Here is a 16,094-nt window from a genome sequence, read left to right as displayed (position 1 = left end):
CTATTTGGCATGTCCTCTCTTTGAACTAGCGAGAGTTCTTTTCCCTCTGCAGTTCTCTGAGGGATGAAATAACAAAATCTTACTGTTCTTGACCCCATAAAACTTAAAGTAGGGAAACAAATTGCATCAGAACAGGAGGCTGCCCTTCTGTTAGATTGGTCAAGCATGCTGCACAACTATTTTGTATTGGTCATCAGGTTTCTGGGGAAGAAAGCTAAAAGAATATATTTATGTCTAGAGGAAACAGTCAGGAAGCATTTATGTACGCCCTCTGTGCTTGAAGGTCTGTCAGATGGACACATGAAGATTTGTATATATGTCAACATAAGACTCAGCTATGCAGAACTTTTGCATTGCAATATCCATCACTTACTTGGCACTTCTCATTAGCAATCACAAAGTAGAAAATTTAACAGTATAGTTGAAAAATGGTACACAGTTAAATGAAACAGTACAGTTCTTCCTATTAGAGTTTATGCACTTGGATGAGACAGTTATTTCCAAGTAGAAAAATATATTTTTTATAAATAAAGGGTTTATAAGGTATCTTCTTTAATGTATTACAACTGTAGCTGTATTAGGGTTTATTACAATTTAATTATTTCACAGGAAAAAACTCACATCACTGTCAGGGGAGCAGGGGGCTTAAATTGATACAGAACTCTGTAGGTCACACAAAACCGAAAAAAGCCCTGAAGTTGCGGGGAAGAAGTAACGCCTTTGGCAGTACACTTTCTTGCCTAAAGCATAGGTTTTGTAAATGGAAACTGTCTTACAAGTTCTATTTCACTTTAAGGCAATTGCTGACATTAAGGGAGATACCTGCTATGGCTCTGTCAGTGACTCCTCCCTGTCATCCTTAGTAGAGACCATAAACACATTCTTTTCCCAAGAAACCAGCAAGAATATCTACATGGGTGATTTCACCAGCAACTTTTGTTGGCAAATCATTCCATGCTGATAACCTATCCCTGTGGAGAAAATTATGTCTGTAACTGCAATTCAGGGTACTCAAAGTCCCTGTTTCAAATTCAAGATTAGTCCACTACAGTTCACTGGGAGCTTCTGAATATACAAATTTTTAATATTCTTGCTTTTGGTGCCATACAGTGATGGGAATAAAAAGGTCTTCTCTTCCTTTTCCTTGTTTAGCTTTATTTGGGAACATCACTGGCATCTCTGTAGCCAAATACAACATTGGTAATTTCCTGTAGCCTAGATTTCTCAATATTTTTTCATGCTTAGTTACAGTATAAACAAAACAGGCAAAACAAATTTCCAAAATCTCTTAACTTTCATTCTTGAATATATTTTCTTTGTTGTGATTGACTTCCTGATACTCCTATTACAACAACACACTGATTTTCTGGGAAACAGTAATGCACTCACCTGTTCTCCATACACAGAGCATCTATGTCAATGATACGGTTTTCATGCCCTCCTAAGACATGATTCAACTCTTGGTTTAGTCTGTCAGACTTATCTTGGTAAACAGAGCGTTCCTCTTTCACATCCTGTAACTCATCCAGTGCAGCCTGAAGATCATATCTCAGAGTCTCTATCTGAGAAGAAAGAAGAGCTGTATCAGTATGAGTTTAAACAATAGCTAACATAGGACCCAGCCTGAAAACAGCAACAAGCACATGTTTGAACAGTTTGATTTTGAACAATCAAAAGTCTTTTCAAAGCTCATAACCCCAGGTATTTTTACTCAATTTCATTAACTTGGAGTTAAGTAACTTTTCTAGAAAACAATTAAAATGTAACAGCAAAAGAAATCTCAATCCCTACTGTAATTCTGCTCTACAAACGTATTAAGGTGGTTATATCATATAATTTCTAGGACTCCAAGAATTAAGTCAACAAGCCTTGTCAAAAAGCCTGTAAGTGGGAATTTGCACTAATCATGGGATTTCAGCAATGAGGTTCCATAGAATAAAATCTGAAAAAGTACAAAAATAAGCAATCATGGAGGCAACAGGATGAGCTATGCTATTAAGCAAAAGAGTGAAGAAGTCCAGTGTGAAAGATACTCAAGGACAAAGAGCTTCAAGGAGATGAAACCAAGTGTGAGAAAATTCAGCAGAAGTCTGCACCCACACCCTACAAAACATGGATAAGCCAAGAAGGACAACAGACCACCATTTAAAAGAGGCTGAGTGACAAACAGAAAGAACGTAAGCTTGGTAACAGAGTTAGCAGGGAGGATCACACAGAAAGAAGACCAACAGCCTTTCCAGTAAGGTACAGTGGTGCTGCAATTGAGGGAAGACTGAAAAACTAGAAATTCCTGGATCACAGAATGGCTCATTCATGTTGGAACTGACACTGGTAGGAATAAGTGTGGGAAAAACTGAGAATGCAGAGCCGCAAAATTGTCCAGAAATTTAGGTATCAGTGTTACAGAAAAGGTCTGATGCTGCATGGCAAAGAGCATTCCTACAGACTTAAGGAAGAGAAATAGGTCTGATGTGAGAATTTTTCAGAAGAGGAGAAGAAATAGCTTGGAGGCAGGAGGAAGAGGACACTAACAACACTTCTGCACAAAATTAGATTCAGAGGGTATCTTTAGGAGGTACATCAGCCACTGTACACTCTGCTGAATACTTGTAAGAGCCTTCACTAAAGGGTACCTTTTATTGACATTCATTGACAATATCCAATTGTCACAAGTTGGTGCTGGACATTAAAAAGAAAAGGAGAATCAATAATCTAGACAAAAAATTCCAGAGATGAGGAATTCACTCTAACCATTACTTCCAACATCAATCAGCCCTTCAAAGAGAACAGAAATTATTTACTTATTACTACAATTTAATTATCACCTGTTCTCGAGCCTTCTCCAACTGTTGAACGAGGTCCTCCCGCTCATGTGCTGCAAAGTGGCGAGCCCCAACTTCATCATCTCCCAGTCTTTGCTTTGCTATGGTCATTCGAAGGAGCTGCCATGACAAAAACAATTGGGTAAGTAAGAAAACATAGGGTGTAGCAGCAGAGTATATTTGTATTAGAAAGAGTAAAGCTGTCAGCTTTATATTTCAGCTCTTCCAGGCCAAACATCTGCTATTATTTAAATCAGAGGGAGGCTTCTGAGCTGAGGCTCAAATCCAGTTTTTAGTGAAAAAATCCTGTTCAACAGTCAAAGCATCCACAGGAATTCAGTCAGACCCTGCAACAACAGTCATCAGAGTATACAAATTATGAAAGAATGAAAACACAGACATGTGGTCAATGTTTTTTAGGAGTGACAGGAAAATCTGCTAAATCCACTGAGACTGAAACTAGAGAATTATGAGAAAGCCTCTTTGTAAATATGTAAATATTAAAATTCTCTGCAGCAGAGAAGTCTTTCTTTAGTTAATAAAAATGAACAAAGTGGCTTGTCCAGCTTTATTTTACTGACACTACTTAAAACCCTCCCTGTGCTACATCACTGCAGAATTTGTATTAACAGTGGCTAATACATTTGCTTATGCACTATTTTTTAATCTACTCATATAAGCTAATTCATGTCAAAAGCAAAAAAAAAAAAAGGGCCAACAACAAAGAGATTCAGCCATAATTCTCAAGCTAGCTAATCTGAGCTCGTGGCTTCTGAAAATAGTCTGATTTGAATTAATACACATTTACATTCAATACATTCAATATCCAAAGCAAAATGCAACAACCTTTCAAGGACCATGGAGTATTAAATACCAATCTATAAGGCATTCAGCATTTACAGTTGTTTATACTCAGTACAACTAGGCCTCATCTTTAGGAGCTCCACAGAGACCAGGGAAACCCACCACAATAACCAGCCTAACTTTCCCTGTATCTTTGACTGCCCCAAGGAATTAATGCACATCATTATATTGCAGTGTTAGGGAAAAAAAATCAATCTTCTGAAGTAGAAGATTGTACATTAAAATCTATCTTTGGTATTTATGGGATGCCAGTCACCATAGCTACAATGTGCCAATTAAAATCCTGCTGATGCAAGACAGACTACCAAAATCATCCTCCCTGCTTATTTCAGCTCCAGTTCGGTGCAAGTCACTGAAGCTAGTACAATGTGTGCTGATAAGAACTTCACTTGTTCAGGGGAAGCTGTGGCTGCAAAAGTAACTGGTTTTGGCAAACTATATTTCACTATCCCACAGGTGAAGTGCAAAGTACTGCATAGTTAGTAAGGCTGAGAGGATACTAAAAGATATAACTCCTATTAATTTCTTTATCAAAACAAGTAAAAAAGGCAACTAGCAAACCCCAGAATGGCTTCATAGCTATTGGATTGTTTTAAATGCTACAGTGCTGATGAACAAAAGGTGTGGTCATGTCATTTAATTCAGAAAAATTAATTTAATTTCTAGAATCTCTCTCTAGTGACAAAGACCATACAAAACAAATGTAGTAACATTTTGAGGTTTCAGTCTTGTTAAAAAAAATGGAAATGGAAAGAGGAATCTCACTTTATTAATGTCTCCAATTCCTGCAGCAGAGCAAAACTTCTGTGTAATGCTTGGCACCAGGCTGGGAACTGGACCAAAGCTGTCACTTACGCACTATGAACAACTCTCCTCCAGCCCAGGAGGGGGTGAGGCATAATATATAACTGCAAGCAATTAGAACTTGCAAGGTCAAACAGTCTGTCAGAAAAAGAACTCTTTATTTACTACCAATTTTGAGGCAAAAAAACCCCCAAAACCATGAAGTCTTATGAAAAGAATGCTTCAAAAATACAAATTGATCCAGTAAAATCAGCATTATTAGCATACACAAAATACAGTAAAATATCAATCCATAAAACAACAGAGTGCTTCTTCCAGACAGTTGGCCAATCAGAGAGTTGACAGGGCAGAACAGGCCAAGTAGTTTAATTCTGCATTGTGAAAGTCTCATGAGGCAGCACCACCTGCTATAAAATTCTTCCCTCAAAATGCTGTGACCCAAAGAGACACTGTAATGCCACAGGTTTAAGGGTTTATTCTATATATTAATGGTTTGTTATAAACTTTATACACCTGCCCTCTAGCTGCTGGTATTTTTGTTTCTGTCATTCAGAAATCACTGAGGGAAAGACCACTCAACTTCATTTAGGTTAACATTACCCCTCAGGATTCAGCGAACAGCATTCACAGCTGAATGGATTTAAATTAATGGCATCTTCCCAGAGAAAACTCCTGTTTGTTAAGAACCTATAAACTGTTAACCAAAATAATCCACTTCTGCAACCACCATCTTTTTATTTTAATATCACAGCTTCTTTTTACATCACTTTCAGCCATGATAATTATTTACAAAGTAGCAACACTGTACCAGCCCCACAATGCCTAAAACCAGCATCACTGGGATAGGTGCTGTGCAGGCTAGGAGTCCATAGACAATGCCTGCACCAAAGTTGGACACTCCTGATTATTAATAAAACATGCAGAAAGAAAAGGGAAACAAGCACAACCAATTCTTCATGGAAAGCAGAAACCATCATGTTTAGCCACATTGACAGCAATTGTCTTCACCATGATCTCTTACAAAATCTTAAAATGTGGACCAGAACTCACAAATATGCTACCTGAAGTCCCAGTTCTGCCAAAACACACACGCCCCATTTAACTCTTCTCCCTGTTGCTGCAGGAATGTTCGTCTGCCTGCAATAAGGAGCTGACAGTAACACCGCAGCCATTGTTCCCCATGCACCTTCCTCTTGCTCAGCACTGCTCTTGGCAGCTTACAAAAGCAATTTTTTGCGTGGGTGGGGGTTCAGGTAAAGGCAACTGAGTCATCCTGTCTTGCAGAAGTCTCCAGTTTCTCTTAAGCTTTCCTTTTTACCCTTTCACATGAGAGAATTAGATTTTTTAACTATCTCCTTCTATGTTTTAGTAATTGTTTTCAAGCATTATTGCCAAAACATTAGGAAGGAAAAAAGATTTACAAATAACTACCATAAAGATAGAAGAGTTCTCATGTGTCAGAATTTGTGAGATTGTGATCAATCATAAAAATAAATAGCCTTAGATATCTGTCACTGGAATGCTGCAGTATAACTATTGCTGTATTTTTCAAACTGCAGCAACAAATCCTTCCAGAGACTGTCTGAAGAAATTTTATTATTTGTGCCAACAGAATTCTGCTTGAAATAAGAGGAAAAAATTATTCCAGCTAAACCAAATTCAAAGTAATTTTTTATTGCCTGATGACGTGTTTAACATGATTTCAACAAGTAAAATATCTCCGGTTCAAGGTTTTCTTGCTAATCCAAGTGACTGTATCCTACTTGTAGCAAACATTAAAGTGGTGAAAAACAAGCCAAGCCATCAAAACATTTCTTTATCAATAGAACTAATGTGTGATATTTAAAGAGGGGGTTTTTTTTCTTTTTTGGTCCTGCAAAGCTCTTGCCACTCAGTGACAAAGCCTGCATGAGTCACCCCTGCTCAGACATAGGCAGAATTGTTCATCCATAAGCAGCTTCACTTGCTGCAAAAGCAGCTGTTTGTTCATCTCTTGCCAGAAGTAAGGCTGACGTAGACCAGCTGGGCAGGATGCCCTCCCTCACTTTGGAAAAAGCAGTGAGAACAATGCAGGGGAAAAATGTAAGAACAAGCAAATTATTATGTTTTTTTTGTTTTTGTATATACCATGCATTATCTGGACTCCAGTGCCTGAGGTAGCCCAGCTGCCAGTACAGAAGAATTGATGAGCAGAAGAGAATGGCTTTGTGAACAAGCCTAGAATTTTATCACTGAAGCTTGTAGGGAGAGAAATCTGACACAGGAGGAGAGTGTTAAATCCCTCAGAGAGATGGCAATGCTTTTTTAGGCATTTTGAAAACCAGCAACCTGACTCTAAAATAAGCTCTATTTCTCATTTACTTGGAGAGTGAAGAATGTGTTCCAAAAATGAAAATCCTAGTCTAAATTAATCTGTGTCTGATGCAGCTCTTTCCTCCCACTCTGTATTTAGTGATGCACTATTTTGCACCTTTCAGAGAAAGGCACACTGGGCAGAATAACCCCTTTTGTAATTTTCCATTCATTTTGAGGATCATGAATTTAAATTCAAGCTGAGAATACAGATGTCACAAAGATAACTAGCTAATACCATGTTAACCCACAAAGATGAACCTAAACAGTGCCAGTTCATGCACAAAGAAGGAGGCTCTGTGTTACCAAGATCATATACTTTCATAAGGAACTACAAGAGGTACATAATCTTGATATTTAAACGTGTTGTAGTTTTCCTACCTTTGTTTTCTGTTTGCACTTACAAACCCTTGCTATCTATTTAGGACTGGATTGGGAAAGGCTGTGTGGCATAATCTTGGTACTGGAGAATTGAAAGGCACTGACTTCTACACTGTAATACAGTTCAAACAGTAAAATGCAAATGAAAATAAACAGTGGAAAATCTGGTCTTTAAAGAGTTGAGCAAGTCATGCTGAATGCTATGCATATTACAAATTCAGGTTTCACTTGAACCTTTCCCAGGTCTCTGACCACCTTGAAGGGAGGTCTTTGTGACAAACAGTGAAAAAACTTGCATTATCATAATATACTTATGTTTAAAAGAAAATAAATAAAATAAACTTAAATGGAAAAAGACAAACCTCATCTGAATAATTAAAGACATGTCATTTTTATTCAAATTTTAAAATGCCATAATTTAAAAACTGTAGTTGAGGGAGGGAAGTTATAATTATTTGTTTCAATTTTTTACTTTGCTAACCACCTCAACTCTCCAATTCAACCTCTCACTAGTTTGATCTCTGAATGTACTTTCGCATAAAGCTCCAGCTGTGAATGTTACACACATTTGGCTTGAGTTTAAATATTTCAATTAATGGAGACAACAGGAGTTTGATTAATACCAAATGGCAGATTTTAAGCAATGTTCCACATAACTTGCTAAATTTAGCAATGAAATAAATTGGTTATGTAAGGGTAATGGGATGAGGCCTTAATAGAAAGCTCACTATACACGTTTCTGGTCAACTACTCCATATTTTTTAACGGAAAAATTATGCTCCTTCGTCATCTACTAAAATTTTGCAGTTCAGTACAAAAACCTGGAAATTATCACATGTAGAAAACATGCTTATCTGTACTTACATGTAAGAGGAAAGACCAGTAATAAAATATGGGTTGTGTTTTTTTCTTTTTAAAGAAAGGAACATAGAAAGTCTGAGAGCATTAAAGCAAGGCTAAATACAAAATACATAGTTAAGGACAACAGAGCATAATACATAATACATAGTAAGATGCACTTACTGGTATCCTTTACAGCTTCTGTAGTTTCACTGTTCTAAGCACTCTTGCAATTAAAGTATTCTAAAATTAAAGTTCTGCAACACATTATTTTATTTGTTTTCTTAAAAAGTAAAGACAAAACTCTAGCCCAGTTTACGCATTCCATGCCATTTACTGGCAGTTTGCAATACCTTATTGTCTCCTTGTACTTCTCCCAGTCTCTGTTGAAGCTCTCCAATCTCTTCTCCAAGATGTTTATTTCGATCTTGAGCCTCACTCAGTAGTTGAGCAAGATTTGCCTAGAAAAATAGTAAACATCAGTCAGAAGTCAGTGTCTGTGGAGAGAAGTGTAAGTAGTGCTTGAAAAAAAACCCTTGAATTACTCCTTATCCACCAACAATCTTTACTTTTATTGTTGGTGGTACCCAGACTTCATGCTTCATCAGAGAGATAACAAGAAAAGTCACCTGGGCTCCTTTATCTTTCTATATAGTAGAAAATACATACAGCATGAGCACATACAGACTCCCAGAACAGCACACAAACCCCAAATGAGACAAAGTGAAAACATTTATGCTAGTTCCAGTATCATGGCTGGTAAGAAGAATTAAATCCAGAATACTTTGACAATATTTATACAAAGCTGCCAAAATAATAGTTTTAAACTTGCATATAATTAGACAAAAGGCACAGCTGAGAAAGAATTATGATACAATGAAAGTCCTTAATAACATCTAGAGCAGATTTCCAGCCAGTAAAGAGGCTGTCAGCCAAAATCCCTGACCCTGTATGGAGCTATACCATGGATATCTACTACTGCAAAACTTCAAATATGACCTGATGTTTGTTGTTAGGCATCACCTAGATTCTGGAAAAACAGAGGTGAAAGCTGGAGTTTAAAACCCAAACACTCTGCTCCCCACCCAATAATTCAAGTTAAATGCAGTCATTCACATTAACCTACTAAGTTAGCAGGGCAAGCAGTCTGCTTTATGATCTTACCATTTAATTACATCAGTTTGATCACTGACAAAAAATAAATGCAATTTGCTCTTTTCCTATGTATGCTATCTGAAAATGAGCAAATACTGCAGGTAAATTTATTCCATTTTTACCCTAAAAATGTCTCATGAATACACAAACATCAACTCAACACAGGAAAAGCCTACCAATGACAGCTTTTTCTAAGAGAGTTAGAATCATAGTGGATAAGGTGCAACCTTTCAAGACATTGCCTATGGACAACTTGGCGTGTCATCCATTGCCATAAATCTCAAGAGTATGAAAACAAATTCAAAAAGAATTTTTTGGATCTGCTAATATGACTTAGTAAAGCCTCATGTATCAGAGTCAGTATCTCTGAGCCACACTTACACATATGCCCTGGATTTGAGGCCAATGCATTAACTGATGGCAATTCATCACGTGACTGTTCCTAGTTCTCTTTTGATATTTTAGGTTTAGTTTTAGATTCCCTACCTGCTGTGCTTCTCTTTCAAATCCTCAATTCCTCTATTCTGACATCTCTCTTTTTCAATCTGACTCTTTTACCCAGTGATTCTACTACCACTTGAGTCTCATAGGAAGTTTTCATGAATTTTATCTTTACAACTCACACAAATCAACAAGGTATCTGATAGCCATTACTGCAATCTTGCTCCTTGTTCACTAACAACTGCTATTTCTACAGGTCCTGCTTTACATTTAAGAGAACTAGTAAGAGGAATGTATGAAAATGAATAGTAACGTGAACATAGCTGTGCATGCATATGACCATTTACAGGATTAGACTATTAAGCTAACATCAAGTAGAACTTTTGTACATTACCATTGAAGAAGATAACTCCAAATTCCAATTGGTCTAAATTGATAGCAGCTTCAAACTTTTAAACAGGAAAAATAACTCAAGAAACTGACAGCATCCTACTTGATCAACAAGAAGCCTAAGTCATTGCTACAGCTTCTGTACTTCTGTTGCTTTGAGACCAAAAGTTCAGAAGAAAGTAAGGTAAATTTCACACAATTTTGGAAGGGATTAAAGCATTTTTAAAACTACTGACAAACCTGAGGACTGCAATAAATAATTTGGGGGAAGAATGTAACAGCAAAAGAACCCCTATAAATAGCCAATTTATAGCCAATACAGGACTAAAATTAAGCTGCTTCTGATTTTATTTTCAAGACAACAACCATTCAAGCAATACAAAAGATTCCTCATGTATGCTTTGGTGGATGGATCTTTTTCCTACCTCTTAAATAAATAGTAATAGTCATTCACAGGATGAATGAATCAAGGAGCTTCAGAACACATTCAATCAGTGGTTTTGAAAAGTACTTCTTAATGGCCATTTAAAAGAAAGAAAACAAAGAACCCATGTTTGCAGAAAATTGTATTTACACTGAAGTATCTATGGCTACTGCTTAGATGGAATTTTTTATTTTTTTAAACAAAGTTGACTTTCAATAAAAACTGTGTTAGTTAAAAGGAATATGATTTGCACAAACCTCTCTGAAACACCTCTATTTATAAAGCTCCTTTTTATGATGAATTGGCACAACTCTTAACGCTGCAATAGCACATGTAATTTCAACACCTGGAAAGAACTCAATCTCACTAATCAGTGTTTACAACCGTAACACCAGGATTTCAGCAGTCTGTAGTTAAAACCTGGCTCACAGTAACGGCAGGAAAGGCATTACCATGCCTATACTAAATCTTCCTGCTCAGATTTATTTCCTTTAAAACCATTTCTCTGGGGTTGCAATTCTATGCTGAATTTTATTTGTCAGTCATATAAATGACTTAACGTGACAAAAACCTTTATACTCACGACACAGGTTTTGGAAGAAACTTGAAACAAAGACTTTTAGACACCAAAATAAACCAGCTTTGTTTGACCATGCCAAGAGCATTACAATGAGCTAAGTATAGATTTGCTCCTTCCTGCAAGCCTTGTATTGTACTTCTATTAAACTGAAACAACCAAGCTATGTCACAGAAGTAGTCTCCAGCAATTACTCATTTCCCTGGCTTAGAGGTTCCATACAATGTATAATTTAGACTGTCACGAGTTTCAAAGGTTTTGGCAAGACCTCATTAAAGCACTTGGTTAAATAGGGATAGATAGAGAAATATTTGATTTTCCAAAGTGCTCTATGAGGCTTAAGGACAGCCAGCCAAGAAGATATATTGATTGATACCTGGACGTGGTACCATTTCTTTGGCATAGATAGAAAAACATACCATATGCTTGAAAGACGATAAAACTAACAATGGAGGACTGCCTTAGTGAACCTGCAAGCACATATTTTTTGAGGAAAAAGGAGAAATGGCAATTCATTTTTCCATTTGGCAACTTCTTTCCATATTCATAGAACAAACATAGAATTCACTCAGAAATCCAAGATTAGTTACTTCAACAGACAATAAAGCTCATATTATTTTCCCATGCAACAGAGAACAACTCCCTGTAAATTAGCCAAATTCAGCTTCTCTAAAATCAATTTCTTTGAGAGTTTTTTTTGCTTTTAGGTGAAGCCTTAAAAAGACTCCTGGAACTGTGAATGAAAGAAGTAAATAATGCTTTACTTCTTTCATTCACACTACACAAAACTAACTCTAAAATACCGATGAAGAGAGGTTTCTGAGCCCTGAATAAAGAAGAGAAAGATGCCGAGGTACCTTTCTGCTGCCTTATCCTGTCTTCCCTCTGCAACAACTTATAGCAGTGGAAACTGTTTCTCCTACCCTGCTCTCAGTGCAGTTGTTTCTAATACAAAATAACAAGTATTGCTTCAGCCCCATCTCGGTAGCTGGCCAGTGTCAGACCAGCTTCCAGAGCTCTAGCCACATTCTGTTTCTGGCAGGTTCTCTGGAGCCTCTGCAGCACGACAAGCTATTTGTTTTATATGCCTCTGTTATGGGAAGCTTGTATGTATCATAGACTCAAAGAATAGCTGGAAGGGATTCATAATGATCACCAAGTCAAACTGCCTCTGCCTCACAGGACTGTCCCAGAAGGAAGCCACGTACTTAGAGTGCTGTGCAGATCCTGCCTGAACTCTGGCAGGCTGGGTGCTGTGGCCACTTCCCAGGGAAGCCTGCCCAAGTGCCCAACCACTTTCCCAGTGGAGCGTGATTTGAGCACTGTCTAAACCCCAACTGCAGTGCTAGACATAATACACTGTCCCAATATTGTTTTTCCTCTGACCACATGCAAGTGCAACCACAGCCAACAACCCCATCAGAAGCTAAGAAGAAATGAGAAAAAGATGGCTCTGAGAGTGCCAAGTGGGAAGTGCCTACCTTTATTACATAAATGAAAAAAAGCATGATAGATCAGAACAGACCAGAGAGACAAAGATTCAATGGGACGGCATTACAGACCTCCTCCTTTTCCACTTAGGCTTTGTTAAAATTTGCAAGAACATATTTTTGGGACAAAAGGTAGAAAAGAACTTCACTTTTAGCTACAGATGAGCATCAAAAAATACTGACATAAATATCTATAAATACTTATTAACATAAGCCAGTAAATACCTGTCAGACAGCAACAGATCTTTGCTCACTAGTGACCAATGGCCTGATGAGAAAAAAACTCCAAATAGTCATCCCTGGCATTATGCACTGCACTGGAGTTTGGCTCCTTTAATAATTTTGCAAATCTAGCTACACATACACACAGCGTTACTTTTCTTCACAGCACTTTAAAAATGATGGATAGTAACAGTCTTTAATACAGCTCTCAATTCTTTTACACATAAATCTTATCCAACACTTAAAAAAAGGGAATTAAAAAAAAAAAGTAACTTTTTGCCTTTAGAGTACTCCCTGAAAAAGTAATATGGCAAGAGGGAAGAGGGAGAAACTTCCAACATACCTTTACAGTTTAGAAGTATTTTTAAATACAAACATTCCTATATTGCAATTGACAGTCTTTTATGTTTGTTTCAGCCACACCTTCAAACAAAGAAGAACACTGAATTACAGGTCTGACAGAAAAAGGTTTGAGAAAACATTCAGCACACTTGATGGGTGTGACTGATCACAAATTTAAGTGCGGTTTCTCCTCCAATGAATTCATATGATTGCAGTGGCTGAATTAATACAGAAAAACCTGTTTTACTTACCAACTACCACTGTTCATTCCAAGATATGGGAACTGATGACTGCCCTTAGCACTAGCTTCCTTGCAATAAAATCCCAAATTGTATTTTTCTCTTCAAGATGAAAAAACAGAGAAGACTTTTAAAATTACAGATCCTGGGTATACAAACCAAAATACACTTAATATGGGTTGTATTTTCATGCTGAAAAACAACATCAAAAATCAAAGCTTTGTCAAGCAGTCACTTGACATAGAACAAGAGAACAAGAAAATCCTCTCCTAAATATTCTGAACTCCTGAAGGTATCTTAAACTTTGAGATAATGCACAAAAATAATCAAAATCCCTTACACATTTTGAGTGTTGTTGATGGAATGTTTATTGAGAGTACTCAGGTGCAGAGGTGTGCACAAGTATTGCTCTATTCCATTAAGGTAAGATACAGCAACCAGAGAAGAAGTTGCAGTACACATCAGACCTGAGGGACTATCACATCTATATGTGATATATAGAGAGAATGTGCATTTCTTCTCTCCTAGACTTCACTGGTGGACTTGGCAGCATAAGGTTAATGGTTAGACTCGACGATCTTAGACATCTTTTGCAATTGAAATTATTCTATGATTCTGTGTTAGTGCAAAACCTATTTGTTGAAGAAACAACAGTGTCACTTCACAAAGCATGACTCCTAGTGTGGCTAACAAGTTCTAGGTTTTACATACTACCACCTGCTCTGACCAATGCAATGGAAGATTTCTGTGTCCAGAAACAAAAATCCCTCAACTGGCTATGCTCTTGGAGCTGGGACATTTTGAAATCCATGGGAATATTGCTTTCTATGTGTTGCAAGGACAAACAATGTCACTGTTTCCCAACTGCTACCTCATGCACCTACAAACCAAAGCAAAGTGCACCAGTCCACATTTGGCACATGTATAATGTTTTTCATCTTCAAACCCCTTGTAGAGAGGAGAAAATCACATTAATATTCACAGCAACACTGTGAGATAAATACAAAATTATTCCTTACCCTGTAATGTATTTTATCCACAGATTTTATCTCCTAGGACTCTGAATGCAGCTTTTGCACCTTAACACAAGGCTAGCAAAACTTAGTGAATTCATTAATTTACAAGAAATAGCCACATTAGTCACTATGTATGATCATGTCATGAACAGTCATAAGGTAATCCCTGAAGTTTGCTTCAGAAGTGAATTGTGATAGCTGAGTACATTGAGCTAGAAGCCGGAAATGAAATGGATCCAAATGGATCAATTTGTGGTATGTCACAGCACAACCCTGTCTGGAACCTCTGGTCTTTCTGATGTTATGCCTGCCCAAAAAAGTCATGCCCACAGACATATTCATTAGCAGGAGACAAGCTGTCTGACCAACATCTCAGTGAGTGGATACCATGCTGCTGTGATACCAAGAGCCCTTGAAGCAGTCAGAATCTTGGTCTGAATGAATCACCTTGGGATATCCATGGATAACTGTAACAGCACTAAGGGCCGTGACCTTCAGGTTCTCTGGTGGGCCTTTTTGGTTAGTAGGAAGATAAGCCACCAAGCTGTGTTCTGTACTAGCAATACATAATCATTACGTTATGGAACTTGTTACTGGGAGCCTCAAAGATGGTTCTGTGACCATGGAATCCTCTCTAAGGCTCAGCAGCTGCTTGGGAGACACAGGATCCTCTTGACTACATGAGGCAAAAGTACCTTTTCCAGTAGGCTGAAGAACTTCAAAAGGAGAGCTTTACTCTTGAAATTATGTGGGAGGGAATAAGAAAGCTTAGGATAGGGTGGGCAAGTCAAGAGACTGGGATAATAGGAAGAGAAAGGACTTAGCAACTCACAAAGCTACTGAGCTGAAGTATAATTCCTTTGACCATAGGAACATACAGAAGGAGACTACCATAGAACAGCCTTGTAGGAAAGCTCTAAGTCTGTACCACAGAACCAGCACACTCTAATGCCCCTCCAAGGACTCTAACACATGCAGCAGGGGGAATAAAGAGGAGGAGTTTGAAGACTGTGTGCAGTTACAGGGTTACAAACTCTGGGATCATGGAGAATCGGTGGGATAGCTCACACAGCTGGAGTGCTGTGATGAAGGGATACATGATCCTTAGAAAGGACAGCAAGAAGTTGAGGAAAGGGCTTGCCCCCTCACCCTTTTATCTGTGAAAGCACTCAAACACTGGAACAGGTTGCCCAGAGAGGCTGTGGAGTCACAGAGAATCGAAACTATACCAAAAATGGCAACCTGCTCTAGTGGTTGTGTTTGAGCAAGAAGATTGGACTGGTTGACCTCAAGAGCTGTGTCTTCCCACCTTAACTCTTCTGTGGTCTTGTGGCATTCAGTTCCATTTAATTTGATTCCTTATACATTTAAAATACAAATCCAAGACCTCCCCAGTGACATATGCATTGCAACTTTATTCTTGACACACAGCACCAGTGCAAACCCACTATCTCCAACTGAATGGTCTCACTGAGACCAAATTAAGGAAAGCATATTTAGGACTGTGGCCCCACACAGTTCTTTTTCTAACCAAGCACTTTACTTCATCTTTGTTTATTCAAAGGATCTCATTTGTATGACAAGAACTTCCATTTCATATAGAAGGTCGAAGGATTCACTGACTTGTTATTTTAATGGCAAAGCTTCTCCCACACTGAAGCTATACTGAAAATTTAAGCAATGTAGATGAAAATAACAAGCAGTATACATTAAGCTAGAAATCAAATCTACGTTT

At 37.8% G+C, this 16,094-nt stretch overlaps 1 protein-coding gene across 10 annotated transcripts in view; it reads right to left on the bottom strand.

Moving 5' to 3' along the window:
- CCDC149 (coiled-coil domain containing 149) overlaps positions 1–16,094 on the bottom strand; it is a 51,439-nt gene that overhangs the window by 22,826 nt on the left and 12,519 nt on the right. For 9 of the 10 annotated variants that reach the window (XM_064418475.1, XM_064418476.1, XM_064418477.1 and 6 more), the window contains 3 exons: positions 8,417–8,524; positions 2,826–2,942; positions 1,390–1,562 (listed from right to left, as the gene is read on the bottom strand). In XM_064418475.1, the coding sequence (XP_064274545.1) occupies positions 1,390–1,562; positions 2,826–2,942; positions 8,417–8,524 (398 nt within the window). Of the gene's footprint in view, positions 1–1,389; positions 1,563–2,825; positions 2,943–8,416; positions 8,525–13,105; positions 13,169–16,094 lie in introns of those variants that run through there. The other variant, XM_064418485.1, reaches the window with a different exon arrangement.

Source organism: Passer domesticus, chromosome 4 (genome assembly GCF_036417665.1).
Source record: "Passer domesticus isolate bPasDom1 chromosome 4, bPasDom1.hap1, whole genome shotgun sequence".
Classification (NCBI taxonomy): Eukaryota; Metazoa; Chordata; class Aves; order Passeriformes; family Passeridae; genus Passer; species Passer domesticus.
This window is presented reverse-complemented; position numbering and strand designations above follow the sequence as displayed.